This window comes from Paralichthys olivaceus, chromosome 11 (assembly GCF_024713975.1).
Source record: "Paralichthys olivaceus isolate ysfri-2021 chromosome 11, ASM2471397v2, whole genome shotgun sequence".
Lineage (NCBI taxonomy): Eukaryota > Metazoa > Chordata > Actinopteri > Pleuronectiformes > Paralichthyidae > Paralichthys > Paralichthys olivaceus.
In genome coordinates this window covers 21,934,114-21,961,982 of record NC_091103.1, presented here as the reverse complement: position 1 = coordinate 21,961,982, position 27,869 = coordinate 21,934,114, and the positions used below count along the sequence as shown (strand labels likewise).

General features: G+C 40.0%; 4 protein-coding genes across 5 annotated transcripts in view; 1 reads left to right on the top strand and 3 right to left on the bottom strand.

Moving 5' to 3' along the window:
• Positions 1-227: 227 nt before the first annotated feature.
• On the bottom strand, positions 228-8,214 carry treh (trehalase (brush-border membrane glycoprotein)). Its single transcript, XM_069533762.1, has 14 exons — positions 7,972-8,214; positions 7,734-7,881; positions 7,561-7,648; positions 6,731-6,831; positions 6,494-6,586; positions 6,216-6,332; positions 5,857-5,979; positions 5,098-5,147; positions 4,348-4,548; positions 4,023-4,240; positions 3,088-3,199; positions 2,445-2,557; positions 2,302-2,355; positions 228-816 (listed from the first exon to the last, which is right to left on the bottom strand). The coding sequence occupies exons 1-14, from the start codon at positions 7,991-7,993 to the stop codon at positions 679-681; spliced, it is 1,578 nt and encodes a 525-aa protein (XP_069389863.1). The 5' UTR covers positions 7,994-8,214; the 3' UTR covers positions 228-678.
• Positions 8,215-8,317: 103 nt separating this feature from the next.
• ddx6 (DEAD (Asp-Glu-Ala-Asp) box helicase 6) lies at positions 8,318-21,493 on the bottom strand. Of its 2 annotated transcripts, none has more exons than XM_020088335.2 (14): positions 21,310-21,493; positions 19,932-20,516; positions 19,773-19,836; positions 18,998-19,102; positions 18,554-18,683; positions 17,817-17,963; positions 17,074-17,168; positions 16,822-16,944; positions 16,583-16,711; positions 16,256-16,372; positions 13,828-13,891; positions 12,991-13,092; positions 12,711-12,890; positions 8,318-11,597 (listed from the first exon to the last, which is right to left on the bottom strand). In XM_020088335.2, exons 2-13 carry the CDS (start codon positions 20,129-20,131, stop codon positions 12,715-12,717), a joined length of 1,452 nt encoding a protein of 483 aa, XP_019943894.2. In that variant the 5' UTR covers positions 20,132-20,516; positions 21,310-21,493; the 3' UTR covers positions 8,318-11,597; positions 12,711-12,714. The 2 variants fall into 2 exon arrangements, with proteins under 2 accessions (XP_019943894.2, XP_019943893.2); XM_020088334.2 differs by having other exon boundaries at positions 21,242-21,382.
• A 1,113-nt stretch (positions 21,494-22,606) lies between these two features.
• LOC109630285 (C-X-C chemokine receptor type 5) lies at positions 22,607-25,458 on the top strand. Its single transcript, XM_020088395.2, has 2 exons — positions 22,607-22,766; positions 24,142-25,458. Exons 1-2 carry the CDS (start codon positions 22,734-22,736, stop codon positions 25,216-25,218), a joined length of 1,110 nt encoding a protein of 369 aa, XP_019943954.2. The 5' UTR covers positions 22,607-22,733; the 3' UTR covers positions 25,219-25,458.
• bcl9l (bcl9 like) overlaps positions 25,330-27,869 on the bottom strand; it is a 25,661-nt gene continuing 23,121 nt past the window's right edge. Inside the window, exons 8-9 of the mRNA XM_020088393.2 lie at positions 27,534-27,788; positions 25,330-27,249 (exon numbers count right to left, since the gene is read on the bottom strand). Coding sequence (XP_019943952.2) covers positions 26,075-27,249; positions 27,534-27,788 — 1,430 coding nt within the window. The 3' untranslated portion in view covers positions 25,330-26,074. The remainder of the gene's footprint in view (positions 27,250-27,533; positions 27,789-27,869) is intronic.

Genomic DNA, 27,869 nt, shown 5'->3' with positions numbered 1-27,869 from the left:
CTCACAGCTGGGAGACAAAGGGAAAGCTTTTATTTTTTCAAGCAGAGACAAGAAACCCATTGTATTTGTCACTGCAGTCAAAGTGTTGTGTTTTCTGTTTTGCACAAAACCTTCAAACACATGCATACATCTGTTCTATCGGAATCTTTTCATACAAGGTTTCTGCAGGTTCAATCTGTTTGAGACTTTCTAACACTTTTTAGGACAAAAAGAAATAAAATTTAAGACGATTGTTTGTGGTTTTATTGCATATATACTGTGCATATGAGAAAGAACTACAACACACACAAGCATTACAAACTCTACATGCTGCCAGAACATTTTCTCTTAAAATAGAAGAAACTCATTTTCAATTAGCGTTTAATAATCTTAAACATCATTTAGACCTACTTAAATATATTTCAGACCTAGTATGTCATATTTTTTTAAAACCCTGAATAATCTGCGTCTTCCAACAACACCAGGGATCAAATTTCTTTCTAAAAAGATTATCCGTTATAAATCACATCCTGCTCCTTTTGCAAATGAAAGTTTTTTGTTCCTTTTCCTCAAGGATGTGGACAAAATATCTTATTTCTAAAGTCACTGTGTCAGTTGGTGCACAGAAGTGATGTAGTGCAGTGAAACCAGAGAATAATAAAATCCAACGACCAGTCAGACTCTGTTGTCACCTGTGATTCACTGGAGCATGAGAGCGGCTGAGATGACCAGAGGCAGCAGGACACCAGGAGACACCTGCTGGCTTCCTGAGGTGAGCGTTGCCCCATACTGCTCCAGGAGCTGCAGGGCCACGCCGTTGGTCCAACCAAAACCCAGCTACACAACGGGGTGACACAGTGGAGAGCAAGGGATGGTTTTCGTTTCATTAAGCATGATAGCAAAGGATAAAATAAGTCATTGAAAACTCTGAGAATTAAGATCCATGAATTTTGCACAAAAAAGGGAAATGTTAAAGAAAGCAAAAAAAAGAGAAATCCCTGCATCTGCACCCTGATCTGGATCTGCATCAAAATTGAATGGGTTCTTTATCGATCCATCCACCAAGTTTTTACCTAATTGTGCTAATGAACAAACAAACGCAGACAAAACACAATCTCCTTGGTGGAGGCAACTAGAATGTGAAGTGTAATCCTACCAGAGCTACACATTGGTGTTGGTTACAGGTTTGTTGCTCTATTTATTACTGTGCAGCAGCTGAAAAAATCCCTACTCTCTATGAAACCAAACTACACACACTCATAGATATCAGTTCCCTAAACTGGCTGGTTTGTATCAATATTCATGTATTATCCATTATATTTACTTCTTATCCATTGAGGGTCACACTCACACCTACAGACAGTTTTGTCTCCAATAGACCATATTCACTCCACAGCCTTTTTTGTAATCAAGGTTTTAAGGTTCAGTGTGTAAAATGAATTGACCTCTAGTGGTGAAGTTGCATGTTGCAGTTTGTCCAGTTTGGACTACTGCAAAATTACACGGCAGCCTCCGTAGAGAGGATCCCTTCCTGATTAAAAGTATTTAAATATAAAGGGACCATAAAGAAAAGAACAATTTGTACAACTTAGATGATCACACAGGTGAAATCTAGTATTCTATATTCAATTTCTGCCACTAGACCCATTTCACCTAAATCTTACACACTGGACCTTTAAGAGTCATAAATACTGAGAATCTGACAAATTTTATTTCACTGCTTCTTAACTGATCTGCAACTGGAGAGACAATGGCTGGTTAAAATCTGTAGGGACAAGAGACCATGTTTCAAGGTTAAACAACATATTTAAGAGCTCAAACAAGAAACATTAGCCGCTGCAGAACAGTCAGAGCATGCAAACTACACCCAGAAGCCTGGCCAAGCTGGGTATTGAACCAGGGACCTCTATGATCTGGGGCAAGAGGAAAAAAATGCAAAAAACGATCATGGCCTTTGTTTGGATCTGTGCCAAAATGTAATGGGTTCTTTCTTGGCTCATGTTCCGTCGTTGCACACAGAAATGTGTTTTTGTAGTTTTTGTGTAGTGCTGCTGAGAAACAAACAAACAACCCAACCAACAAAAAGATGAGGGCAAAAACATAACCTGCTTGGAGGAGGTAAAAAGCGACAAAGAAGAACGGAGGAGTGAGATTATATATCTAAATATATATTTATATATATTTATATGCACATGAGCATGCAAATGTGTTCTAGCTAAGAAGTGAGATAGAGAGAATTGACAGGGCTTTGCATAAAATTAGAAGGACGAGTGTGAATCTAAGCACATTGGTTTTACAGCATCAACACATGAAAGTAAATACCTGAACTTCATATTCTCCTCCACCACCAGGTTTGCCATCTCCATTCACATCGTACTGTCAGGAGGAAGAGGAAAAACACAGATCCTGAGCCAGCTGTGCTATCACCAAGCAACACCAGCACTGATAAACCTTAAAAGAGTCACCTTTTCAAACATGGCGTCGTACTTCATGTATGCCAACCAGTTTGTCCTGATCCAGCGCTGGGCCAAATCAAACGCTAGTTGTTGAGCATCGTCTGACGGTAGTTTGGATAAACCTGGAGAGACGATAGCATTTCAATCATTAGACAAACCCAAGAAAGTCTTCTTCAAGCATAAAGAGCAACTTCATTTTCATTGTGTCGGGTCTCTACTCCAGCAGACTGGGTACAAGATATTTGGTGAAGTCATGATCCTGTGTGATTTCTGTTAATACACAGTCCCCAGTTACAGCAAAATTCAGCAGGATAATGATCATAAAGTCAAGGAAAGCAAGATTCCTGATCAGCGATCAATCAATCAAACAATTAATCTACATGATACACACAATATGTTTTGATGAGAAATCAGCAAACACAACCTCTGATTGTTTTAAATTCCACAACGCCTTTAAGGATGTGGATGTAAACAGCCTCAAATTAAACATGAAGATATCTAAGGAATCTAAAGGAATCAATCAAAAAATCAATCAATAAATCAATAATTTCCATAAAATATTGGTCACAGACAACAGAGCAAGATGCTCAGCAGTTGGTGAATCATCAGGATGGGGAATTCTCCTGGGGGCAGATCATTCCTAACGACCTACCACTGATGAGCATGTGCTGTAGCGGCGGCCATGCGTTAGGAAAGTCCCACTGCTGCCCAGACTCTCTCAGCGACGTTGGAACTCCGTTGGGAAACCGAAGAGCACCACTCCCCTGAACGCACATGGAACCCGACATGGAGAACATGCATGGATGATGTGTAGTGTGTGTGCGCCATCTGCTGGAGCAAGTGCGCACTGTTCATAAAACACAGAAGTGTTTTTTTCTGGGCAGCTGTGTGCAGAGGTGCAACCACATCTGGATAAATCAAGGTTGAAGGCTTCTTTTGCACAAATAGGCTAAATACACAATTTGATTTTGAAGTATTTAACTGCCTCTTGTTTTGTATTTTTTGTTTGTTCTTTTCCTGGCACCACTTCCATGTGATGAACTAGTCCCTACAATTTTTTTTTGGCTGGAGAGTAAAGATCAGAGACTATAAATAAACATGGACAACATGTCTCAGCTTCACTTCGTCATTATGAGTCTGTGCAGTCGTGATCGTGGTGTGAAGCTGCGGTATCCAGGTCCTGTCGATACACCTCAATAACTAATTCAAAACAAACTTACCAGGAAAATGAACATTTGAACATAGATCGGTGTAAAATGACAGAAAACATCCACTAACATGGAGGAGGTGAGGATTTATATCCTATACAGCAGACAGCCATGCTTCTCATTTAAGTGAGATGTCATATCGTCGATTTTTTATTAGATTAATTAATTAAATGTTCGGATGCACATAAAAATAAGAAATTTACTTGAGGTGGAGGCAAAACAAATATCAAATAGAGAAATGTCTCAAATCCGCAGAACACTTAATAACTAAAAAAATATCTGATATAATTTGTTCTTATCTGGATGAACTGACCCTTTAATGATAAATATTCCTCCACATTAATTAAAGAATTGACATCACAGTGAAGTCTGCACCGACCTTCAGATACTGCACCACCCTCTCCCCCATCTCGGGCCGAGAATAGCACTGCGCCCAAACAGGTGACAGGTTGGAGGGGTGAAACTCGACGTGTCTGGAGTGCGTCATCAGGCTGTAGTCAAACCAGGCTCCCCTCTCAGCATCCCACAGCACCGCCTCCATCGCCCCCTGTCTGCGGGCCGCGGCCTTGTCATACTGAGCGGCTGACTCACCGTCACCTGTCAGGAACCAGCACATCAACAGTTACGTAACACCAGTTGGGAGCTCAATGCAGTGTGCAGACCAAAGTTACAGTTTCAAGGTCAGCGGCTGCTCCAACACTCACCCAGGATCCTGTGAAATGAAGCCAGAGTTTTCTCGTTGAGGCACAGCAGAGCGTTGAGGTCAGTGGGCAGGATGAGGCTGGTGCGTGTGTCTCTGAGGGAGCCACTGTTGTGGCCGTCACCATCAATGTACCAACGGGAGGAGAAGTCCCAACCAGACTCTGCACCGGCTTTCAGATCCATCCACAGCTGCTCTTTATCATCTGAGGGCAAGAGGAGATGTAAAGTCACTGAAAGTGTTGCAACAAACCAGCATCTACTCTGTGTTGACTGTTCATTATGTCTTGTTTCTTCACTGGGAGTGAAAAAGTAAAAAATTGCTGCATCTGAATAACATGTTTCTGTCTAAATAACTAAATGACCTTGCCTTTTTTTTGATAGCATCTTTTCCTACACAAGGGGAACAGAAATTAGAGAAATATTAAACATTTCAGCTCAGCATTTTCCCTCAAACAGCTTTTATTAAACATGGTCAATGTGTTCAGAGGTGATGTGAAAGAACGAAGGTGTTTAACATTAAATATTCATTACAACACAGTGCTGAGGTATTTTCGGCGCAAATTTGTTTTGCTCAGACATTTCGTGAATCCAGGGTAATTTATTCCTCTTTTCTGCTGAGGCCTGATTATAAAACACATTACTTTCATTCCAGGACTAAGGAACCCACAGCATTTTTTTCATTGAGTGAAATGGCTGTCGGAGGGTAATAGTTCTCATGAGGGGAGGGGGTGTGAACAATAATAAGACATTACCGTCAGTGAGTCCTTCAGCTAATTCCAGGTCGTCTGTGTATGATTCAGGCCTGGAAAGAACAAAAGAAGCATTAGAGCTCTAACATTTCATCTTAACAAAATGGATGGATTGATGTCTATGAGCAGTGACATGTAACACAGTACATGTATTTTGATAGTATACTACTTACTTTTAGATTTACTTTCCGGTACATATAAATACATCACCAAATATAAGTAAATATCCGTCCTTTCTACTCCATTAATCCAGATCACATATTCACATGGCTTTTTTTTTTAAAAAGGCTCTATGCTGGGTCCTCTGTTAATTAGTCTTTATAAAACTGATCAATAATAAGAGGGGTGTTGGTACAGTGATCCAATCAGAGCGGGCAGGTAACATTAGACCGCGCCTCCAGCAGCAGCAGCATTAGGGGCCAGTCACACATACGTAAAAGTTTCAGGGGTGAACCTTTGCTGCCCGTTCACTTCCAAATTTAATATATTTTTTAATTTTACTCTGTAGTCAATGCTTTTTTTGTATTGTCTTATGTTACTTTTACTATTTGTCATGATGTCTTTTGTATTTTATGTAAAACACTTTGAAATGTGCTGTACAAAAAAACTTGCTTTGCCTTCATCTTTAAATATATTAAGTGTCCTTGGGTCCCTTTAAAGGCACTATAAAAATGTAAGTCATTATCATCATTCTCATTGTTGCTGTATTTTGTTTATGTTCTTCATCCTGGTTATTTAGATTTCGATTTCTTTGAGACGTACCTGGGCCGGCCCACCTCCACATGATACCGGTTCAGCAGGTGCTCGGCCCCGTCGACCATCACGGCCACAGAACGGTTCTGCATCCAAAAGCCGTACTCCTGCTCCAGAGCTGGTAAAGCTCCTCTGAAAAGTTTGCACAAACAACAGGAGGTATGTTTTTAGCCATTAAAAATCATTTAACACAAAGGATAGGGAGGGGGTCACATTTCAACAAAGCATGATGGGAAAAACAAAAGCACTGCAGGCAGTCAGGGATGCTTTGAGGTTCAATATGGCTCCTTTTTTCTTCTTCTTCCCTGCAAGGCAGCAGAGGAATGATAACACGTCTGGCAGGACATCAGCTCAGGCCTAAATATCACCTGAGGAAATCTTTATCCTTGGTTGTTTGATAGTAGCTCTCCACCATTAGAGTGAGGAATGGAGGCTGACTGCGCTTTTCATAGTAAATCCTCCCACCATTTGGAACAAAGCCATATCTGGAAGAGAGAGGGGGAAAAAAATCATATATTCCCCAAATCTTGAAATCCGCTCCGCTTAAGTGCTCCGTCTCCAACGTGTAAATGACTTATTATTCAAAATGAGTGAGCTCAACTACCTGTCAGGTGCTTTAAGAGATGAAAGATGCTTTAAGGCTCACCTGTTAACAAGGTAGAGGAAGTTTTGAATCATCCCTGAGGCCGTGTCTGTCATCTCTGACAGCATGAGGCCGTTTACGACCCAGTAGGAGTCCCTGTCGGGCACAGAGCGGCAAACGTCACTGTGTGCACACAGCATTTTGGTGGGATCTCTGGGTCTGGCTGTGATCTCTCGTCACTGTCGAGGCTTGTCTTTAATTTGAGAGACAACCGACTGACAGGCTTCATCCTTCACTCACCAGTAGTAAAGTTCCCTAAAGCGCCCTCCAGGCACAACAAAAGGATGTGGGATGTGAATCTGCGAGTAGAGCTCGGGGTGATCTTTAACACCGGAGGACATCTGGAGAAAAAATCATTTTAAATTTATAATCCCTGGACTCAGGATGCACGTTGGTGGATGTTAAAAAATGCTGCAACAAGAATACGTCTTTTTGTTTTGTTTTTTTAATTTAAGGTTGTTCAATGTTTTTGTCTATTAGCTCGTTGGTTGGTTTGTCTGGTTAATTGAAAGATAATGCGAAAATATTGGATGGATTATCGGAAAACCTGTGAAAATGGTCAGGGACAAACCCATTACATTTTCCAGATCCACAATCTCTTTTTCTATTTCTTTAATGCTGTGAGTTATAGCGCTTCGCATTTTGTTAATTTCTTAGAGCTGAGTGTGTAAAGTTGATCTGGATCCAAATAAAAATCCAAAACAAGGGAATTTAAATATGGATTTATTGGGGGACTGTTGGCTGGAGGGCAGTTATTCTCTGAATGTCATTTTCATTTTTTGCTTCTTTTTCACAAAACTAGGTGGAAACTCAGAATGTTGTTTCCATTATTCCCTGATTTTCCCAAATAACAAGTCATGTGTATTTAAGGACTGATTTCTGTGTGAAATTTGGTGTGGCTCTATATGAATTTAAGGAACCTGTTGGGCCTTGGCAGTGGTGTTTGATCTTTGTCCAATCAACAGCACAGAAATTCATCAAAAAAAAAAAAAGTGAAACTTAAATGTATGAATTTTGGGCATGTTGTTCCAAAAGTGAATTCAATGATTATTCAACCCTCAAATCATCACCTTTCTGCCCAGAGACTTCCACAGATGATGAATCTTTTCAGCCCAGTCACGTAGTTTCACGTCAACAATTCCTTCCAGGAACTTTGGCCTGCGTGTTAAAACGAGTCAACTTGCATTATCGAACATCAATTAAAAATACAAGCAGAGCTGAGAAGGAGTCTTGAAGGTATCACTTGTCGTGCCAGTCTGGTGGCGTCCATGGCTCAAACTCTGAACCCGGGTTCTCAAAGTACACAGTGAGGAACTCCTGCAGCTTGTCGGGCGGCACGGTCCCGTTTGGCATTTCATTTGAAAGGTTGTGAAAAGCTGACAAAACAACATCTGCAGGGAACAGACACAACAATGCACAGGGTTTGTAAAAGAAATAAAATAACATTTGTAAAAATAAATGAGATTACTTACTTTACTCACCAGGTTTTGCCTTAAGCTTCATGTCAACAAAGTATTTGTCATCATGGAACAGTTTAGCTTTCTGGACTTGATGTAAAATGGGCCCAAAATGGGTGGTGGAGAAACATTCTTTACAGTGGCAAGAAAAGCAGCTGATGAAAAAAAAGCAACACCAGTCTGTTCATCTTGAGCTGAAACCTGAAGTGACACCAGAGAAGGAGAGCGCCTGATCTGAGAGCAGATCTAATATGAGAGCAGATCTAACATGAGCCTCTGGGAAATAGTTTATGATCAGAACTGAAAGCCGGGACGCACTGAGCTCTGAGAACTCAAACTCAGAGATAAGACAGAGAAAACACAACACACATTAAATTTCAGTGAGCTTTATTTCCAACTAAATGTGCCCAATGATTTTCACGACATCCTTTGAACTGAAGTCCACTGTAAAATTAGCTCCACTGAAAATAAATCTGCCAATTACGTAATGACCAAATTTCCAACAAAAAAAAAAAAAAAAATGAACTCAGGCTTTAAATCTTCACTTAAATTTGGATACTTATTTGAAATAAGGTGTACTCCACTTGAACATTTCCTTGGAAAAACAAACAAAAAGAATCCAAATCTAAGGGCAACTTTTTTTTTTTTTCAAAACATTTTTATACCCATCGTCTTAACCTTTGGATCGTTCCATAGAGTTGTTTTTGTGAAGCACCAAAGGCTCCTCCTCCCCATGTTATTACTGATGCATCCGTTTGAAAGAAACCCCCTGAGGGACTCCTCTCAGATCCTCCTCCGCAGATTAGTGATGGAGTTGCCAATTTGTACGCAGCAAGCTGCGTTTTCGTAAATGTGTACGGGGGAGGACCAACGATTGCATCAGGGCAGCGAGTGCACAAATTTAACCACCCCGCAATTTTAAAAAGAAAAATTACCTTAAAGAATGAGACAATTTTGGTTACACAAACTTTCCAATTAGTCACCCGATCCAGGGCAAGATGCTCTTGTCTCAGTCTTTAAGGCAGCGATGTCAGCCACTGGTAGTAAAGCAGCGTCTTGTCACAAGGCAGCAAAGGATTGTTGATCTGCTGCTTTGAAAGCAGTCGCTGGGCAGTTACTAACAGTGGGTTGACAACAAACAGACAGCTGCCAAGTGCCTGCACAATTAGATCCCTGTTCACTCAACTAATGCCTTCAATAATTTACTTTTTTTCTTTTTAGTCAAACACACCCCCCCCCCAACCCACCCAAAAAAATTCTTAACAGCCAAATTAGATGTTCAAGTATCTTGGGGCGACAACAGAATTGAGTGAACAAGGATCACAGTCCTAACCAATGAGAAATAAAAGGGTAAATCTTCAACTTATTAACATTATCACACTTGTTATCCTTTTAAAAAGAGCTTAAATTGAACGTGCAATAACACTTCTCATTGATTGGAACTGTCGAGAGAGCATCTCACCATCATTAAGGGGAATCTCATTTTGCAAAAAAAGCTTCCGACTGGACAAACGAACGGTCAGAAGATTTTAACGCAAATTGAGGCTGTTCTGTTGCATGAAAATGCAAAAACATACACACAAAACATCAAAGCAAAAAGAGCTCAGGGAAATAAGCCATAAATTCTGAGGTGCCCATGTTTTTTTTCCTCTTTAAATCAAGCAGTCTGACAATAGTGCATTTGTTATCCTTCATGCCCATTACCCTCCATGACAAATTCTTTTTTTTCTATATATCTTCTGCACCAACAAACACTTCTCTCTGCTTTGGGCATCATGAGTGTACAAAAAACAGTGAAGTCAGTGTTATTGCCGGAACCCATCTCTGTGCGTTTAAGTGCAGCTCAACCTGCTCAGGTCGGTTTTTTAGAAAAGCCTCTTTTGTTAACTGGTCTTTAGCGAATGCCAGCTAAACTTGCAATGCACAGAGAATGAATTCCTGCTACATTTTCGGGCCCGATGGTTCATTTTGATGCATTGGGCAGACATTGTTCCCAAAATAAAATAAAACAAATAATAAGGGGGGATAAAACCACAGCATCCTACCCGACATTTGTTAAGTAATGTAGCTGTGCTTAAAGAGCACAGATCAACGTAACAGCTAATACCTCCTCCAGAAAACGAATTCTCTGCCAATTCAGCTGCACTGCAGCGAGTAGTACGACTACACGATAGAATAATATTTTCTCTTTCCAACAAGACTCACTGTAACTGGAGATCTTCATGTGCGTCTCGACAGTCACTTTCACAAGTTAAGGCTGGTGACAACAAAATAATTCATTACTCAAATGGACAAGCTTCACAAAGCCATCTGCCTAGACTGAGCACTTGTTAACACTGGTAGCAGGAGAATAGGGCAACAGTTTGAAACCGTTGTTAGTATAAGTGCCGCTTTAAAGGATTGCACTAGCCATTACATTCGGAGGGGCTAAAAAGATTATCAGTGATTAACTCTGCCTCCAAAAACATTTCGCGCGCACAGGTCATTTAAATGTTTTAGATTCCGATAAATTCTGCAATTTTTAAAATTATAAATAAAGTCACAGGCCAATATTGCAGATCAAACAAACTGGCAGTTAAAGAAACAGTCTCCAGTGCTAACAAGAGAAAGGGGAGAAAAAAAAAAGCTTTGCAGCTCGTCAGCCAGCCTTTTGAACTTGTTTAAAACAATCTTAAAATGAAGGTATATACAAAAGGTGTATGGTGCACCCCACGTCTACTGCACATCTTGCAGAATTAAGTATGGCCATCCATAGGGAGGTGAAACACAGGACAACAAGAGAAAAGAAAAAGGGCGTTCCCTACGATTAAACTCCACAAAAAACAGGAATCCTCATGTCTCATGGTGTTAAGAGGCTGCTTGTTCATTTTTAGTGTTCTGATGCTGAAGACGGAGGAAAGGGTCTGGGTCTTTTAGAAGCACAAGCTCCTTCACAAGCAACTGGACAGTCTGGCTGTCTCTTGGAAAAAATCCAGCATCTCTGTCCATGGAATATCCAAGTTTGTCCTCATTTATCAGCCAGACTCAAGTGCAACCAAGCCAGCAGAAAGATCATTTAGATATTTCCATTCCTTGCAAACGGATGAACCAACGGAAAAACATTTACGCTTTCATCTGTGTGGTCAGACATTAGTGTGACGACTTGAGAATTGGGTGAAGGTGAGTGTGTGGTATGAAGTGACCAGGATGGAGGACTATGAAGAGTTATTACTTTAGAACGACTTGAACTGCTTGTTAAGGCACTTGATACAAATTGTTTAAAACTTCTTAAATTAAAAGTGGAGAATGGGAGGGTGGCGTTTTTTAGGGGGGGGGGTCTGTCGGTGCTGGCTTTGTGTCAGTGGTGGATATGAATCTTCACGATGCGCATCGATATTTTCAACTTTGTCCCGTGCTTTCCTCCGCGGTGCTTATGTCTTCAGGTGTGGTTGGCGCAGCACTTAAGCCCTATGAAAAGGCAAATGAGTTCCTCGGAAATGCATCCAGCGAAATACACATTCCTTATTGTGGCATCCAAAAAAGGAAGACAGACAAAAACTGTACATAAAAAAAAAAAAGGAAGAAAAGAAAAAACTCCAAGATGGGGTGTGGGGTTGGCTGGGGTGAGGGGGTGAAAATAGGTATGCAGGGGAAGGGGGGGGTGGACTGATCTGGAAAGAGAGAGAGAGAACAATTTAGTAAGAATAGACTGTGGTGTTGAAGATACTTAATCCAGATTACAATGCCGAATTATTAATAGAGTAACTATGACACGTGTGGACATTTTTGTAAAACTCCAGACATTTTACAATAAATTTGTTGTTTTTGGAAAACATTTGTGGATCATTTAATTTAAACCAATGCTGCAAGCAGCCTTGATGTAGTGTTGTACTTAAAGTGTGTTTAGATTAGAAGCCTCCAGATGCTGCTACTTTGTAGTTTTTAAATTGCACTGTATGACTAATAACTTTTGTTTCACTTGAGTTTTTGAATGTGGGTAAAATCACACACACACAAAAAACACCATATGGTCCATAATATTTTTTCTAAAGTAGACGATGGGGCCAGAAGGGAAGTTATCTGTGTCTGCCTGAACAATGACTGCTGCACCAACCCTTGTCAAGGCTATTGTTTCAGATGAATGCACAGATGACTTAAAACTACAGCAAAGTGAAATCACTCTCACCATTACTTTTGTGTTTATAGATTATATGTAGCCTACAGTCGGCCTCATACTCTTCAACTACTGACAAATTAACCCAAATAAATACTGACACCCTCTTTAGTTTTGTCCACCTCAAATCAGTGTTGCAGCACTGCTCTTCTTTATACAAACGAGTGTCAATATCACTGAAAAACTGCAAACAAGTGCATCTACAGTTTCCAGACTCTTCTCTGGGAAAATGACTGATATCAATTCATTTGTCTACGAATTTAAAATATTTCTGGAATCTGGAAATCCAGTACTTAGACAAGGAAGCCCCTTAAAAGTGTGTCAAATTAAACAGGCTACACCCGTTATTTCAACATACATGTTCAATGACATTAAAAATCTGATCAACCATGGTATCTGCAAATACCCAATATTAAGATCCAAGATCAGGCACATCCATCAACAAGTCAAATGATGCCATTTTTTTTTTATTGTTGTTATACTGATCACCACGACATTATCCTTTATATTGACTTGGGTGAATTCTGTGTGTGTGTGTGTGTGTGTGTGTGTGTGTGTGTGTGTGTGTGTGTGTGTGTGTGTGTGTGTGTGTGTGTGTGTGTGTACTCACTGGCTCATGGCTTGACTTCTTCGCCACTCTCGCTGTGGTACTCTGCCACATATAAACTCTTGTCGATGATGCCAGGGATGGGCTTGATCTCTGTTCCAAGCTGCTCCTCAATCCCTTTCAGGTTGAAGCGATCATCGTAGGTGATGAGGTTGATGGCGAGACCCAAGTGTCCGAAGCGGCCTGGATGGTGACAGTGTTGTTTTTTTGGTTTTCTATCAATACCAATTGCTGATGAATAATTCTTCATACAAAAGAAATATTGATCAGTACGGACTCTTACCAGATCTACCAATGCGATGAAGGTATGTTTCTCCCAGCTTGGGAAAGTCAAAATTGATCACAACATTCACAGCTTGAATGTCAATTCCTCTTGTGAAGAGGTCTAAAGGAAACAAAACAAGAAATCAAAGCCTACATCAACATACCATACATCAAAAATATTACTTACAAGCAGGGTAATATTTATGTGCAATAAGCACTAAAACCTGACAAAAGATGTAAACACAAGTCTTGTTATCCGTTTTTGGACCATGCATTTTGTTCACATGGGGTATGTAAAATCTTTAATAAGTATTTAAATTTTCTGCAACCAATGAGCAACCTGTTTGATTCACTCTAAAGGAGACATAATTAATTTAACATTTTGCACATACGCAATTCAAACACAACACGAGAAGTAACATGACGCGCAAAGCCAGGACATCAGGGTAAAAGTGACCGGAATGATCCGGAGTCATGATCCGCCATCATAGATCAATAACTAAATAAATGTGATAGTCAGTTTGTATGAAGTGTGACAGGGACAAGGATACACAAACACACAGGACTGTGACCCACACAATTCTGCAGACAGGAGACGTTGTTCAATCAGATTTGATGAAGTGCAGGGTTTCAACTTCATTGTTGCAGAAGCTACGCCCTGTTTATCCAGGAACATCAACTTAGCAGGTTTTTATTAAGATCAGTTCTACAGGGGGTGTTTTAATAATCGAGGTAAAGTAAAGGTTTAAAATAATGGTGATATTGATTTGAAATCATAATCACCCAGCCTTATTAAGTATTTTCAACAATTCTGCTTGTGAATGCGGGTGAACATTAATGCAGAGCTACAACTTACCAGTGCAGACAAGATTCCGACACAGGCCGTTTCTGAAGTCGTGGAACACACGGTTGCGGTGCTCCTGGAGAGCAGAAAGGAGAGCATGTATTCAGAAACCATCTTGTATCTGTTTCCTCATCACATTAAGGCCTTGTTCATACTACTCAATAACATCTGTCTCAGGTGACAAATATACAGTATCTGAGATAAACTGGGCCACACTGAAGACCACCTACTCAATTGATAATGAACCAAAAATACTTTCCCACACATTCATTTGTGGCAACATTCGCAGCAGTAAATTGACTACTTCTTAACCAGTTGAAATGATTTAAATTATATTTCTCTGTAGAGCTGTTTATAGCACATCGATTCTCTCTGCCACTCACCATCTCTGTCACGCACAAACAGATGTCTAAAAACGCACTGCCAAAAAACAATGTATTTTCTCTTTACTAGGGATCGACCGATTATCGGCATCAGCCTTTTTTTTTTTTTTTTTTTAAATCCGACGGCCAATAAGAGATTAATTTTAAACCGGGTTGTTTTGGCTCTGATGCAGCCACGCCTCTCTGTCTGTAGTCTCTACTCTGTCTCCAGCATTGTCCCACCCACAGCACCATCTGATTGGTTACACACAGAGCCAGGTAACAGCCAATCAGCAGTGAGAGCTGTGCATGCACACTGCTCACACACACGGCAGAGAGGAGAAACTGTTTTGACGAGAGGAGAAGCTACGGAGAGCAGATATATTTTTCGAAGGTAAGTTAAGGCAGAAAACTCTCCCGAAAATGAAATAAACATCCAGCCCTCTAAACAACTACCAGTAATGTTAATGTGAGCCCAATAACGTAATATAAACTTAAGTGGCAGCTCTGCTCGTTCGCAGTCCCTCCAGACGGGCTGCTGAACATATCCATATGAAAATAGTCTGTGATAGTAGACGTATGTGTGTGGGTTAGACATCCAGTCCGGTAATAACGGGTCTCTGTGGCTGACGTGAGCTGAAAGTAGTGGGAGTGTATGCTACGAGTTTAGGGGGCACGTCAGCCAGAGCTGTAGTGGGTGTGTATGTGAGTGAGTGAGTGAGACTGCTGCCTGCTGAAGAGAGGGTCGCAGGGAGAAGGATTTGAAGTGCCCGTGTTTCGGCTACAACACCCCGATGAACCGATCGAAACCAGCCCAGATTTGTATCCACCCGCCTGGAAACCCTGGTCGCGTCTCACTTTCAGCAGTGAGTGACGCTGTGCAAGTGCAACTCCTGTGGCCTGTCCCGTCATGCAGTGCGCCCACTCACAAAGCAGCCGCTGATGTGTTTTTTCCAAAGTCGAATATTAATTTTCACAATCAAATCTCCGTTTTTTTAAAGATTTGAATATATATTCGAATTTAGAATATTCGTTGATAGCCCCAGTGTGAGTGAGTGAGAGAGTTGCTGCTGAGCCTTGGAACTCCCTGTACTTTTTCTTTTTGTTTGAACTGTAAACTTTATTTACATTTGAAAACTTCAGGGAGCTATTTATTTGTTTAAGTTTTCATTTCACTTTATTAGACATGCTGCTGAGCCTCGGAACTCCCTGCACTTTTTGTTAGACAAGACATCTTTGTTTTAAAATTCTAAGAAAAAAAAAAAAACCTTTAATATGTTCTGTTATCTGAAAATCTGTAAAATGCTTTAAAGGCATTTAAACAAATTTAAGTGTTGGAGTTTGTATTATTCAAAATTTTGACGCCAATATTTTCACTTTTACTGCAAATGAATATCGGCTCCAAATATCAGTTATCGGCCTCCTTGACTACTAATAATCGGTATCGGCCCTGAAAAAACCATATCGGTCTATCACCACTCTCTACAAACAGCAACAATTCCTTGCACCGATATTTTGCATAAAATGTGAGGAAGTGGGAACTCTGGACACATTTAATATACAGTACCATGTGTAAACTGATGTACTTGGATCTGTCCACTTAAGATTGCATCACTTCAGAAGCATGTTGATGCCAGGTATGAAAAGAGCCAACGACAGACATCAGCATGTAATTTAAACCTCATATGAAGGGAACTGTTTGTGTGTGGCTCCATTTTAAGTGTTTAAAATGGTGCATTCTGCAAGACAAGGCTGTAAGCTGAATACATTTGCCTTTTACACAATCTGTAATTGATGTCAAATAGCACAGGACAGTCTGTTTGCACATGTTCAATAACTCAGGGGTCAACATGGCCATTTCTCATTAGGACAAAAACACAAACACTGGCAGTGGCACGACAGAAATAGAGTACTGGTGTGAACTGTAGCTGTGCACACACAGACATCTACGTGATGCATCTAATGGATAAACATCGACAGTAATAGTAGCTGCTATTCTAATCTAACATCCATCGCCACCCGAGTATTTGGTCTGAAGCTAGTAAACAAGTATTTCTGAGGCGGTGCTGTGAGCTGACCTGTCTCATCTTGGCATGAATGTAGAAACATGAATAACCGAGTTGGGAGATCTTCTTGGCAAGGAGCTCCACTCTCTGAGAAGAGTTGCAGAAGATTATAGACTGGTTGATCTGGAGCTGAAAAAAAGAATAGGAGCAAATCCTTGATTCAACTGAGGTTTTCAGCTATCTGTTTCAAGTATATGAACAGTAAACAATTATATACATTACTTACTACATACTATAATCCTAGAAAACAAAACTTGAATTTGCATTTACACTCACATTTGCTTGGATTTACAGTGACACAGCTGAGTTGGTTTAATGAAACACAAAGGCAACACTTACCCTGGAGAACAAGGTGTTAAGGCAGTGGACTTTTTGCCTTTCAGTTACATAAGCGTAATACTGAGTCACACCCTTCAGTGTCAGCTCCTCCATTAGGTTGATCTCATAAGGTTTCTGCAAGTGGGAATTCTACAACATACAAAAAAACAGAGTTGTTATGGTCTGGTTAGAAAGGAAGGTTTTCTCATCAGCTAATGGAAAACTATGACATGTACCAACATAAAAATAAGAAAATGTACCATAAACTTTTGCACACTGAGAGGGAAGGTTGCAGAATAAAGAAGAATCTGCCTCTGTTTCGACAGGAAGCCCAGAACCTCCTCCATCATGACCACAAAGTCCTGAGACAAGAGTTTGTCAGCCTGTTGACCAGAGGGACACGAGGGGAAAGGGATATTATTGACTTTAAGTTGTCTCCAAGTTACATTTTAAAAATCAAACAGAATTATTTTAAGAAAAAGCATTACACAACGATGAACCATTAAACTCACTTCATCCAGAACAATCATCTGCACTTGATTGACTTTGGCCACTCCTTTCTTGATGAGGTCTAAAATCCTCCCAGGAGTCGCAATGATCACATGTACTGCAAAACAAATTAAAATACTGGTGAAAACATAAAGACAGGGTTTGAATAACAGAATGACTTATTTTCAGTGTATCGTATTGGCGATTACTAGCAACAGTGCAGTATAGGAAGCTGTATACACCAACTATTATATCAATTCTGCCAGAACTTGTGTATGTATTGGCTGCCATACTTAAAACATCACAACAACTTGCCTACTAAAACAGTAGCTGTACAACCACCAGATATTATTAAAAAACAAACCGCAGTTATCAGGACAAATTCATGATGACTAAGATGGAACCAACCATTCGGTTATAAAACCGATGCCAGATTGCCCTTTAATAATCTGTATGCCACAGACAAGATCAGACGGACACAATTCATACATGTGCCACACCAACAATCATCCTCTGAGCTTCAAAATACATCTCCTATGTGTATGTGTATGACCTTAATCCTGCGCCCACATCACAGAGAGAAAAAAAAAAACCCTTTGACTGTGGAGAAGAGACTGGCACTGAATATCATATACCAATAAAGAAACGCAGACACATTCAGTGTAATATTTGTCTATAATCAATATTCAATGTAGAAACAAACAAAGACAATAATCACATATCTCAAGGTTAGGCAAACTCTGTTTATGTAAATCATTATGTTTACCTGTTTCATCGAGTCTCAAAATGTCGTCGCGCAAGTTGGTTCCACCTGTGGTTGCCATCACCTTTACTCCACCCATACGTTTGCTGACCTGGATACATATTTGGCTGACTTGAAGAGCCAGTTCTCTGGTGGGCACTATGACCACAGCTGGAAAAACGAGATACACATTTATTAAACATTATTATTCTTATTTTCACCACATAAATAAACCTGTTCCAAACCATTAAAACCAATCTAGACACAAAAATTGGGATGTCAAATCTAAACTGAAGATCCAAATGCAATTCTACTCTTTGATTAGTTTTGAATTAGGTACTACATGCAGTACAAACAGAAAGGTGATTTACAAACAGTGCAAGATCATTTTTGTTCATTTAATCATACACATAGTTCTACAACTAACAACTACTTGAACTACTAACAATCATAGTCCATTTTAAAGCTCAGTTCAGTCTGCTATAACAGAAACCAAATAAAAGAACAAATACTGACATTTTAGAGACAAGAATCATTTTCTCAAGATTACAATTTTATGTCTATTGAATCAAATTATAAACCAAGTGTCAGCTACGATATTGTACCAAATACCAGCATGACTGATGACTAGCAGCTAGTTATGATCATTTTATTTTCACTGTTACTTTTGCTCCATTCCATTATCTTAGAAAGACTGATTGAAATTAGGCGAGATGAATCTTCTGACATTTACAGTGAGTAAACTGTGTGAGAAAATCTACCTTGTATGCAGTCCCTCTTCAGGTCAATGCGTTCAAGTAAGGGAATGAGGTAGGCTCCACTCTTCCCTGTGCCATTCTTGGCTCTGGCCAAAATATCCCTTCCTGACAGTGCAATGGGAATGCTTTCCTCCTACAAAAAATAGTTCTAACATTAATACACAACACCTTTATATGAGAGAATACAGTCAGTACATTCTTTGGCAACTACACATTATGTCTGCCCTAACAGAGTATGTCGTAGGATGAAGAGAATAAAATGTGGAGTGACAGGATGAAATTATTTCTCACGACCATCAGCTTGAAGCTAATGTTAGCGTGTGAAAAATGTTCAATGATGCAATCTTCAGCAGGTATAATGTTTACATCTTTAACAAACTTTGATTAAATAGTTAATAATCATTGAGCTATCAGAGGGGATAAAATCAGAGTAGTGTCTGGGTCTACCTGAATTGGAGATGGCTTTTCCCAGCCCATCTCAAAGATTCCCATGAGCAGCTCCCTCTTGAGGCAATAGTCTTCAAATTCGTTACCTTTTGTTGCAGTCACATCCTGTAAATCAGGAAAATTGGTGTATTAATCAACATTTGGTTCATAGGATGTAAATGGATAACTAGCCTGTAAAATGAAAGGGGAGAAAGCTATTTTAAAGTGTCCACAATTCCACTGTAAAGGCTTTTTTATCCAAACAAATCCACAATAAAAAGTCACCAGCTTCACATTGAATATGGAGATATCACTTTTCTGAAAACAAAAACATCCAAATTGGATATAAGAGTAGCCCGTTTCTCAAAGCAATGATGACACAAATCTTAGCAAAATTCAGATGAAGGTGACAATGTTTTGAAAATGATTTATTATTTTTATTAGTAGTGAATGAAAAACAGCAGTGGTTCTGTTCTTGTTGTACTGCCAGTATTTGCTAATGATCACACACCTATAGTCAAGCCCCCATAATCATGATATAGCCTTCTGGAAACATTTTGTTTCAAGAGAATACTTGATGCATATATATTGCCACAGATTCTTTGCAAAATAAATATTCAAAAGGCATAACCCATTGGTTATGATAACAGTATGTTGAAAAGATTTATCAGCATGGCTGTGAGATTTGCAGAATCACAGCTCATTGTGAGCGGTGCTATCAAACGGATCAAAACCACAAGTAAACAGGCATCTGCAATTTCAACTTCCTATAACAGGAAATGTGTCTTGTACCCACCGAAGTTTTCATCCTTGTGTCTTTTGGGGGCAGTTTCAAATTTTTCTTCCAGTCATCTCCAGGCCTGTGGTGGTGGTGATGGGGGGAGAGGTTCTCATAAACAAAATGCAGAAAAGTATTGAAAACATAATCATGTACGTCCAGTATCATATAACTTACTTGATGACAGCGTTTGTTGTCGGGGCTGGCTGGGAGTTACCATTGTTGATTGTGCCTTTCACCTGGTTTAGCTGCTGCTGCTGCTGCTGCTGGGGGCCTCCTCCACCTGGAGCTCCAGCAGGTTTCACCGAGCCTCTGAGCTGCCCGTTCTGGTTAGACAAGCCCAGAATCACCGGGTTCTCCGTCCTGGCCGTGCTCATGTTTAGTGTTTTCTGCTCCAATAGCAATGAAACCTCTTCAGCTGTCTCTGGATGGTGAGTCCACTCCACTGGGACCCCACAAATACTCAAAGATCGCCCTTCCCTCTGGAGACTTCCTATCTGTACCGTTAAAGTGTCCAAATCTTCAGTCTCAGCAGGTTCTTCAATAATGTTCGTTTTTCTGTCACCGTGAGTCAAAAAACTCAATCCTCTGTCCAATTGTTTAGAGGACCCCTGGGCATGGATTCCTTTAGAAAATGAGAGTTTAGCATCGATGGGAAACACCAGGAGGACTCAACTATCTTTCAAACATTAGCCGACTGCTCAGCTAGCCATCCGATTAGCTTCACCGAGCCGCCGCGTCCTTACTCCGCTTTTACCAACCCTGAAACAGAAAGAGGGTGACAGTTAGAAAACTCGTATGAGAGGAAGAGGAGACACAGATACGCAATCAAACTGAATGGGGAGAAGGCAACACTTGTGAACGGAGGGTAGTGACACCTGTCGGGTCAACATTTAGCTGCCCTGCGGTTAAGACTGGCCTAAGTACGGAGATAGCGTTTAGCTTAACCTTTGCTAACAATGTGCAAACAGCGCAGATACATGGGGTCTCCCAGCACATCCACCGTCCGCTGAGCAACCATCTTTAGTTTTAGAGTTGAAAGCACAGACACCTGAATGTGAAGCTAACAAGGGGGGACTTTGTCAATTTAACCCGAATTACTAGAGGACAACTAGCGCTAAGCTACCTCTCTGCTAGACGCCGACATCTGACTGGCTAGCATACGACGCTAGCTTTAGCATCGTGCTAAATCGCAGTTCCTTCAATCGACGGTGCGACACACGATTCAGTGCATTTAAACCCGCGTGTGTTGTTAAGTTGCACCGCCGCCGGCAAAGTTTTAACACTTTCAAGGTTCACTTTTAAATAAGAGTCAATACCAAACCACCAATTAACATCGGTTACCCTGCTGTCGTGCTAGGTCTGCTAGCATGCTAGCAAGCTGGCTAACGACGGTGAAATCCCACCGATAGCTGCCGTTAATTGTGAAAGTAGCCTCGGCTAAAGGAGAGTCAAGCCCCGCGCTGACTGAAATAATTCAGATTTACCTTCGGCGGAGTCAACAAGAGCTGTTCGGAAAGTGGCATCAATTTAGAGCCGACTACGAAAAACTCACGTCAACCAGCCGGATCAAGATGGCTTCCACCCGTATTTGAATCCGCCCCCGTGCACATGATCAGCTGATTTCATTTCAAATCAACGCTCCGACTTCGAACGTGTCCTGTGGAAATAATCTACCGTAAATATATAGAACAGTTCACTCATTAAGTGTATCTAACGTGATGCTATCTCCCTAAAAAGTCTTTATTTCCTCTTTTAAATCGACACTAAAGAAAAACATTTACAGGTGGCTTCTCTTTTAGATCATATTTTACTGACATCAAGTTTTTTTTATCAGTTTACAATGTTTTTATTTTATCATATCTTTTCTAATCTCTCTGCATCTCTGCTCCATTGCTCTGTGATCTTCGAATTGTTTCCTATTGTTTGTCCCTTTGATATTTCATGGTGAATATATATATATATATATATATATATATATATATATATATGCTTTATATCATTGTTTATTATAATTTTAGGTCTGTATAAGTTTTACTTACTGTTATGAAACCCTATTATCCCGGTGATCAATTAAGGATTTCCGATCCTGATATCTCGGTTGTATTTGTGTAGATACAATTGCAGAAGTAACCTGTGTCTTTGTACAAATCGTTAAAGGGCTAGATGGTGTTTTGTTTTATTAAATTTGACATGAAAATGACAATAATAAAGAATTTAATGACGATGATGTTTTGCTCAAAAGCACTTCAGTGTCTTAAAGAGACATTTTGCACAAATACATAAGCGCCATGTATTTTTGCACATGCTGAGCCTACTGTATTCCATATTCTTACTGTATATATTTCTATTTTTATTATTTTTGTATTCCTATTTAATGTTCTTACATTTTACCCTTGCACTTCTATTTCTTTGTGCTGCTGTCTCAATAAAATGTTATCTTATCTCCCGCATAACCAACTGCAGATAATTAAACCCTGTGGTCATCAGCCCACTTCACTAACCAGACAGACATGTAAGATACTGCAGGTAAGTTATTAATAGGCTTTGGCCAAGTCTTACCTCCATGATGTTGCAATCAAAAACACAGAAAATCACAAACCAGGGTTTAAAAAATGCGTGTAAAAAGAAGTTCCCCTTGAGGGATCAATAATGTATCTCTTCTTACAGTTAATGTAATGAAAACATGCCTGGATGTTGTGTTCAAATATGATTTGAGAAATAACAATATAAACCTGATAGTTAAATTGTCTCTTATATAAAAGCTACAATATTCTGTAGTTACTTGTACTTGAATTATGGCTCTATATGTTTACTATAGAGAGGCTGCAATAAAGCTTGGGCCCCCCGGGTAACAGCTAAACCCCTAGAGACAAAAATATAGCAAAGCAATATATAAGAACCAGCATTAACAGGAAGTTTGGAACATTTCACTACGGCAGCGTGAGGTAAACATTCAATTGACCAAGATTTATCCACATGGCAGTGACAAGGACTTTTGCATTTTCCACGGTAAGACATGACTAATAATTGACAAAGTGAGTGGTTAGTTTCTCTAGAGCTATAAGGGTTTTTCAGAATTATCACATCTGCTATAAATTAAAATTTGGACATTCAAACACAGCATTTTTTTGATTCCTCAAAACAATGTTTTAAAGTCACAGTTGCAGCCTCTGGCCTTGTAAACAAAAGGTTTTTTTTAGGTAACAAGAGAAATGAAGCTTCTTCCTATGAGTAAGATTTCAACTCAGGATTTAATTGTCACAAAGCTGAGAAACATAACTCACAAACAACTCTGGTCTGAATTACTGAACCGTAAAAAGAAGAAATGCATCTCAACAGATGTTTGGAAGTTACGTTGGGTGTATTTAGCTGCCTTCCTGTCAACTCTCCAAGGAAATAAGTGAGATGAAAATTACTGAAATATATATTTATACTGTTTATACTATTTATACGGTTTGTCCTGAGTTGAGAGAAGGGTGATACAGTATTTTAAAATGTTCTTATCTCTAATGATATACATTGATTACAAAGTGAATCCAATGTATACATTTACTTATTGTAGACGACAAAACATGATGAAAATATGGTAAAATATTCTGATATCATTAAAATGAAGCAGTCATGAACTTCTTAATTCTAATTAATTCATATAGTGCGTTTATTGGAATATCATGTTTATTTTTTCTCTCATAAGATGTTTATCTGGTTTACAAAAAGAGGCTTATGAATATATCTTAATATCATATTTATTCATCTGTCTTATTCTAAAGCAACAACGTTAATTATTCTATTATAACATTATATTGGAATGCAGTGAAGTTCATGAGGATGCATTCAGTGTAATGTGTGGAATTATGAATATATGTGGACAATATATTTATTATTATTATATATTAATTTTAATTAGTTTTTTTACACTTTTGTTATGTATGAAAAAAAGATGTTTAGAAAGAACACTCATTTTTTTGTATCCCTTCATTTAAAGTTACAGGTTCCTAGTGGTGATTTCTCCATCTGACATATTATTAACTGGGTTATCAACTAGGGATTTTTTTATTTTAGAAAATTGCACAAGATAGTGAATATGTTTTGCTATTTTTGCTCTCTTCGTGACTGTGAAGGGGAAGTGAAAAAATGTGTCCTGTTCAGTGTTTCCTGAATAATTTGACTAAGAATACTGAAGGTGGCAGACCAAAACATCAAGGCAGTAATTCTCTAAAGCATTTCAAAGTATTTTTTTTTTCATTTCGTTATCAAAACTACTTATTAGAATTTAGCCAAATTCAATCAAATGTACAATTGTGTATTATCCCACATCACTCAAAGTAATGTGTGTAATGTGATGAGATCCTTAAAACTAACACCCACCCTTTATATTTTAAAGCCGACAGACTACGGAGAATATGAGAATGACACAGACTATAGTCAACAGAACGTCTCCGACCTCCCAGTCTATATCTGTGAAGAAGAAGAGGAGCGCCTGCAGACCCTCGGCACTGTGTTCCAGCCTGTGTTGTACAGCTTGATCTTCCTGCTGGGTGTGGTAGGGAACGGTCTGATGATAACAGTCCTCCTGAGACGTTGGCGTCTCCTGCGCATCACTGAGATATACCTACTTCACCTCGCCCTGGCTGACCTCATGCTCCTTTTAACGTTCCCTTTCGATGTGGTCGACTTCGTCGCTGGTTGGTTGTTTGGGGATTTTCTCTGCAAGCTGATGGGCCTGATGAAACATCTCAATCTCCTCTGTGGGAGTTTCCTTTTAGCTTGCATTGGGTTTGATCGGTATTTGGCTATCGTTCATGCCATTCCCAGCATGCGAAATCGGCGTCCGAGAGCAGTGCATGTAACTTGCATTTTACTGTGGCTTGTCTGTTTGGGTTTATCAGCTCCAAATTTTGTGTTTCTTTCTGTGAGAGAGGAGCAAACTAACACATCCAGCCTCTACTGTCTCTATTATCATCATGACATCCATGGACACAACTGGGTTTTGACCAACAGAGTCTTCGATCACATTTCCTTTTTCGTACCTCTGGCTGTCATGAGCTACTGCTACACAGCAGTGGTAGTTACTTTGTGCAACAGTCAGAAAAGCCAACAAAAGCAAGGAGCCATGCGACTGGCTTTACTTGTCACTCTTGTCTTTTGCCTCTGTTGGCTCCCATATAACATCACCTTACTGATAAAAACTCTGTCAGACCTGGAGGTCATCCACTATGAAAGCTGTCAAACTTTTGCCCTGCTGCGAGCCGCCCTCGATGTGTCCCTGAGTCTGGGATTCTTACACTGTTGCCTGAACCCCTTCCTTTATGCCTTCATTGGGGTGCAGTTTCGAAAAGAGTTGAGTCGGTTACTGCGTCAACTGGGCTGCAGCCCTGTTTGTCTTCCGTTCATCAGAAGTCAGGGTCAAAGTCGACCATCCATTTCTGATGGAGCAGCAACCATCAGCACAAATATCTGAACAAAACAAATCTAAATAAACTCTTGTACAATGATTCTTTTCGATAATATTTCACATGTAATGATAAATCATGTTAAAATATTCCAAGATGTTTTGATAATACAGTACCCATTGTATTTTACAGATGTTTTATTTTCCCAGAAATGAAGAAAGAAAAAAAAGTTTGATGGTTGAATCTGTTTTTGCTTGTATTTTAGCAGCTGCAAATTGAATTTAATAAAGATTGAATATGTTATACAACCACTCTGCCCCTCGTCAGTGTTATCAAACAACAGTAACTGACAACACAATAATGGAAACCACCTTAGAGATCAGTATTATTCTATTTTTAGACTTCTATTAAAACACAGCTATACAGACCAACTGCAAACAATCACAAATTGCATCTTATATACAGCAAGTATATATTATATGTGTGTGTATATGTGTATGTATGTATATATACTTACATACACACATACATATATACATATATAACTCCTTTGCACAACAGTTTGGTAGTTGGAGAAAATAAATCAATGATATTAAAACAAATATAAATTTGAGGCACTCCTCTCCTGACCGCCATTCTGTTCCCACAACAAATACACACATCTTATAAATATACATATGTTACAGTATTTTAGAAAATGGCTTCAGATTTGGGACTAAACCATGATACAGTGCTTTTAAATATTACATTTTTTTATCAGCTGTTATCCAAAATTTTAAGATTATCACTGATACATTATTTTTACATTCCTCTTTTCAAACAGCCGCAAGAATAACATTAATGAAAAAATTTGGACACGATGGGGGACGTAACCTGTGGACACTTTCTTCTTCTTTTTTTTTTTAACAGCTTATATAAATTGGATCAGAATGGCATATTGGCCATGCCTCCAGGGCCGTAGGCAATAGGACTGTCCAGAGACATTCCCCGCTGTCTTAAAGACTGGGGGCCCATCATACCTGACTGTGGATGGGGAGGGGCCATCATGGGACCCTGAGGGGACATCAGAGGACCCTGGGGGCCGAACGGATCCCCTGGAATTGACATGCTTCGCTGCTTAGCCTGCATCATCATAATGTTTTGCTGTGCCATCAGATTGTGTGGGTGCTGCTGAGAGGTCATCATGCCAGGATATGGATTGGAAGGATGGTGGAGAAGACTGTTGGCCATCATGGCTTGCTGTTGCTGGAGTTGCTGCTGGGGTACCATGCCTGTCCTTCCCATCATATGTCCAGGGGGGCACATGGGGCCCATGCCCCCGCCCGAAACCATAACCCTAGAGCCCCCTTGATGAATACCCATGCTTTGGCGTATCCCACCATGTGAAGGGTGAAGTGGCAGCTGCTGTTCAGCCATCATATTCTGTAGGTTTGCTAAATGGGGGTTGGATGAAGGACCAGAAGAAGACAGTTGTTTGAGGAGCTGCTGGGGAGTAGGCTGCTGGGATGGTGGCCCCTGATGTGGATTCTGATGTTGCTCACTCTTTGGGAAATACTGAAGAGTGCTACTGGGCTTATCAGAAGGAATGATGCGGGACAGGTCAAATTCAGGGATCCCCATATGAGTGGGACGTATGACTTCACTAAGATCTGGGCCTTCCCCCATGGGCAGAGAGGCAAAAGAGTCTGAGGGGTGAGAGGGTCGTTGGTGAGGATGACCTTTGCTCAACAGGTGTAACTGCTGGGGTGGCAGACTATCCTCATTAGACTGAGAGAAATTATGTGACATTCCTCCAATAGGTGAGTGCATGGGCCCATGAGATGGTGGCTGCATGCGAGGAAAACCTGCCATCTGGTTTTGAGATATGGGGGAAACATTGCATGGCCCCATTCCATCACGTCCGCCTCCTCCCATCATGGCAGAATTCATGGCAGGTAGACCCATTTGGTTTGGAGAAGAGAGAACAGGTCCTGAAGCATCATGGGACAGGTGCTGCTGACCTTGATTTACAATACCCATGGGGCTTTGTGGATCACTGTGCGGGCCAATGGAGCCCTGGGAGACAAGTATCTGGGAGGTCTGGAGATTTCCAATGTTTCCTGTTGATTAAACAAGGCCAGCATATGAAAAATCCCATGAAATATTTAAAATGGACTTCCACTTTCTCAACATGATACACTCATGAAATATTAAATGAATGCCTATTCATATTTTTAAACAGTACTACTACAATAACAGAATGATTTTGTAAGTGAAAAATACAGATTTAAGAATGAACACAACATTCTTTCAAATTACACAATGACCCAGAGCTATTGCATTGCTTCATTTCCTCATACTGCAGAATAGTAGGGAGCTTCACAACGTATCTTTGTTTTCTTACCTCCAATGCTAACACCAGATAGAAGAGGTCGATCAGGCATCATCTCATCATCGGAAGTGGCAATTGTTTTGATTGCTTCATGGTAGAGAGGAGTAGAACTGGGCATGGCATACTTGGACATCTGAGACATGATAAGGGATAAAGGATTTTGAGATGGAGGGGCATCAGGAGAGGAGGTAAATGGCATACTAGGATTCATAGAGCTTGGCTGGCTAATGGGGGTAGAGTTGGAACTTCTGGGGTGAAGTGATTGCCCTGCAAAGAACATAAAAAACAATGAATATTACAGCAATAGTAATATGAGGAACAGCATGAATTATGATCAGATATCAGTGC

Coding starts and splice junctions, on each gene's coding strand:
- treh (XM_069533762.1), bottom strand. CDS start 7,993: ATGAAGCTTAAGGCAAAACCTG. Junction 6,587..6,730: donor TTTAGGGAACTTTACTACTG/GTGAGTGAAGGA, acceptor TGTGCCCGACAG/GGACTCCTACTGGGTCGTAA. Junction 4,241..4,347: donor TTCATTTCACAGGATCCTGG/GTGAGTGTTGGA, acceptor GGTTCCTGACAG/GTGACGGTGAGTCAGCCGCT.
- ddx6 (XM_020088335.2), bottom strand. CDS start 20,131: ATGAGCACGGCCAGGACGGAGAACCCGGTGATTCTGGGCTTGTCTAAC. Junction 13,093..13,827: donor TCGGAATCTTGTCTGCACTG/GTAAGTTGTAGC, acceptor TGTTTCCTTTAG/ACCTCTTCACAAGAGGAATT. Junction 12,891..12,990: donor TCATCGCATTGGTAGATCTG/GTAAGAGTCCGT, acceptor GTCACCATCCAG/GCCGCTTCGGACACTTGGGT.
- LOC109630285 (XM_020088395.2), top strand. CDS start 22,734: ATGGCAGTGACAAGGACTTTTGCATTTTCCACG. Junction 22,767..24,141: donor GGACTTTTGCATTTTCCACG/GTAAGACATGAC, acceptor TATATTTTAAAG/CCGACAGACTACGGAGAATA.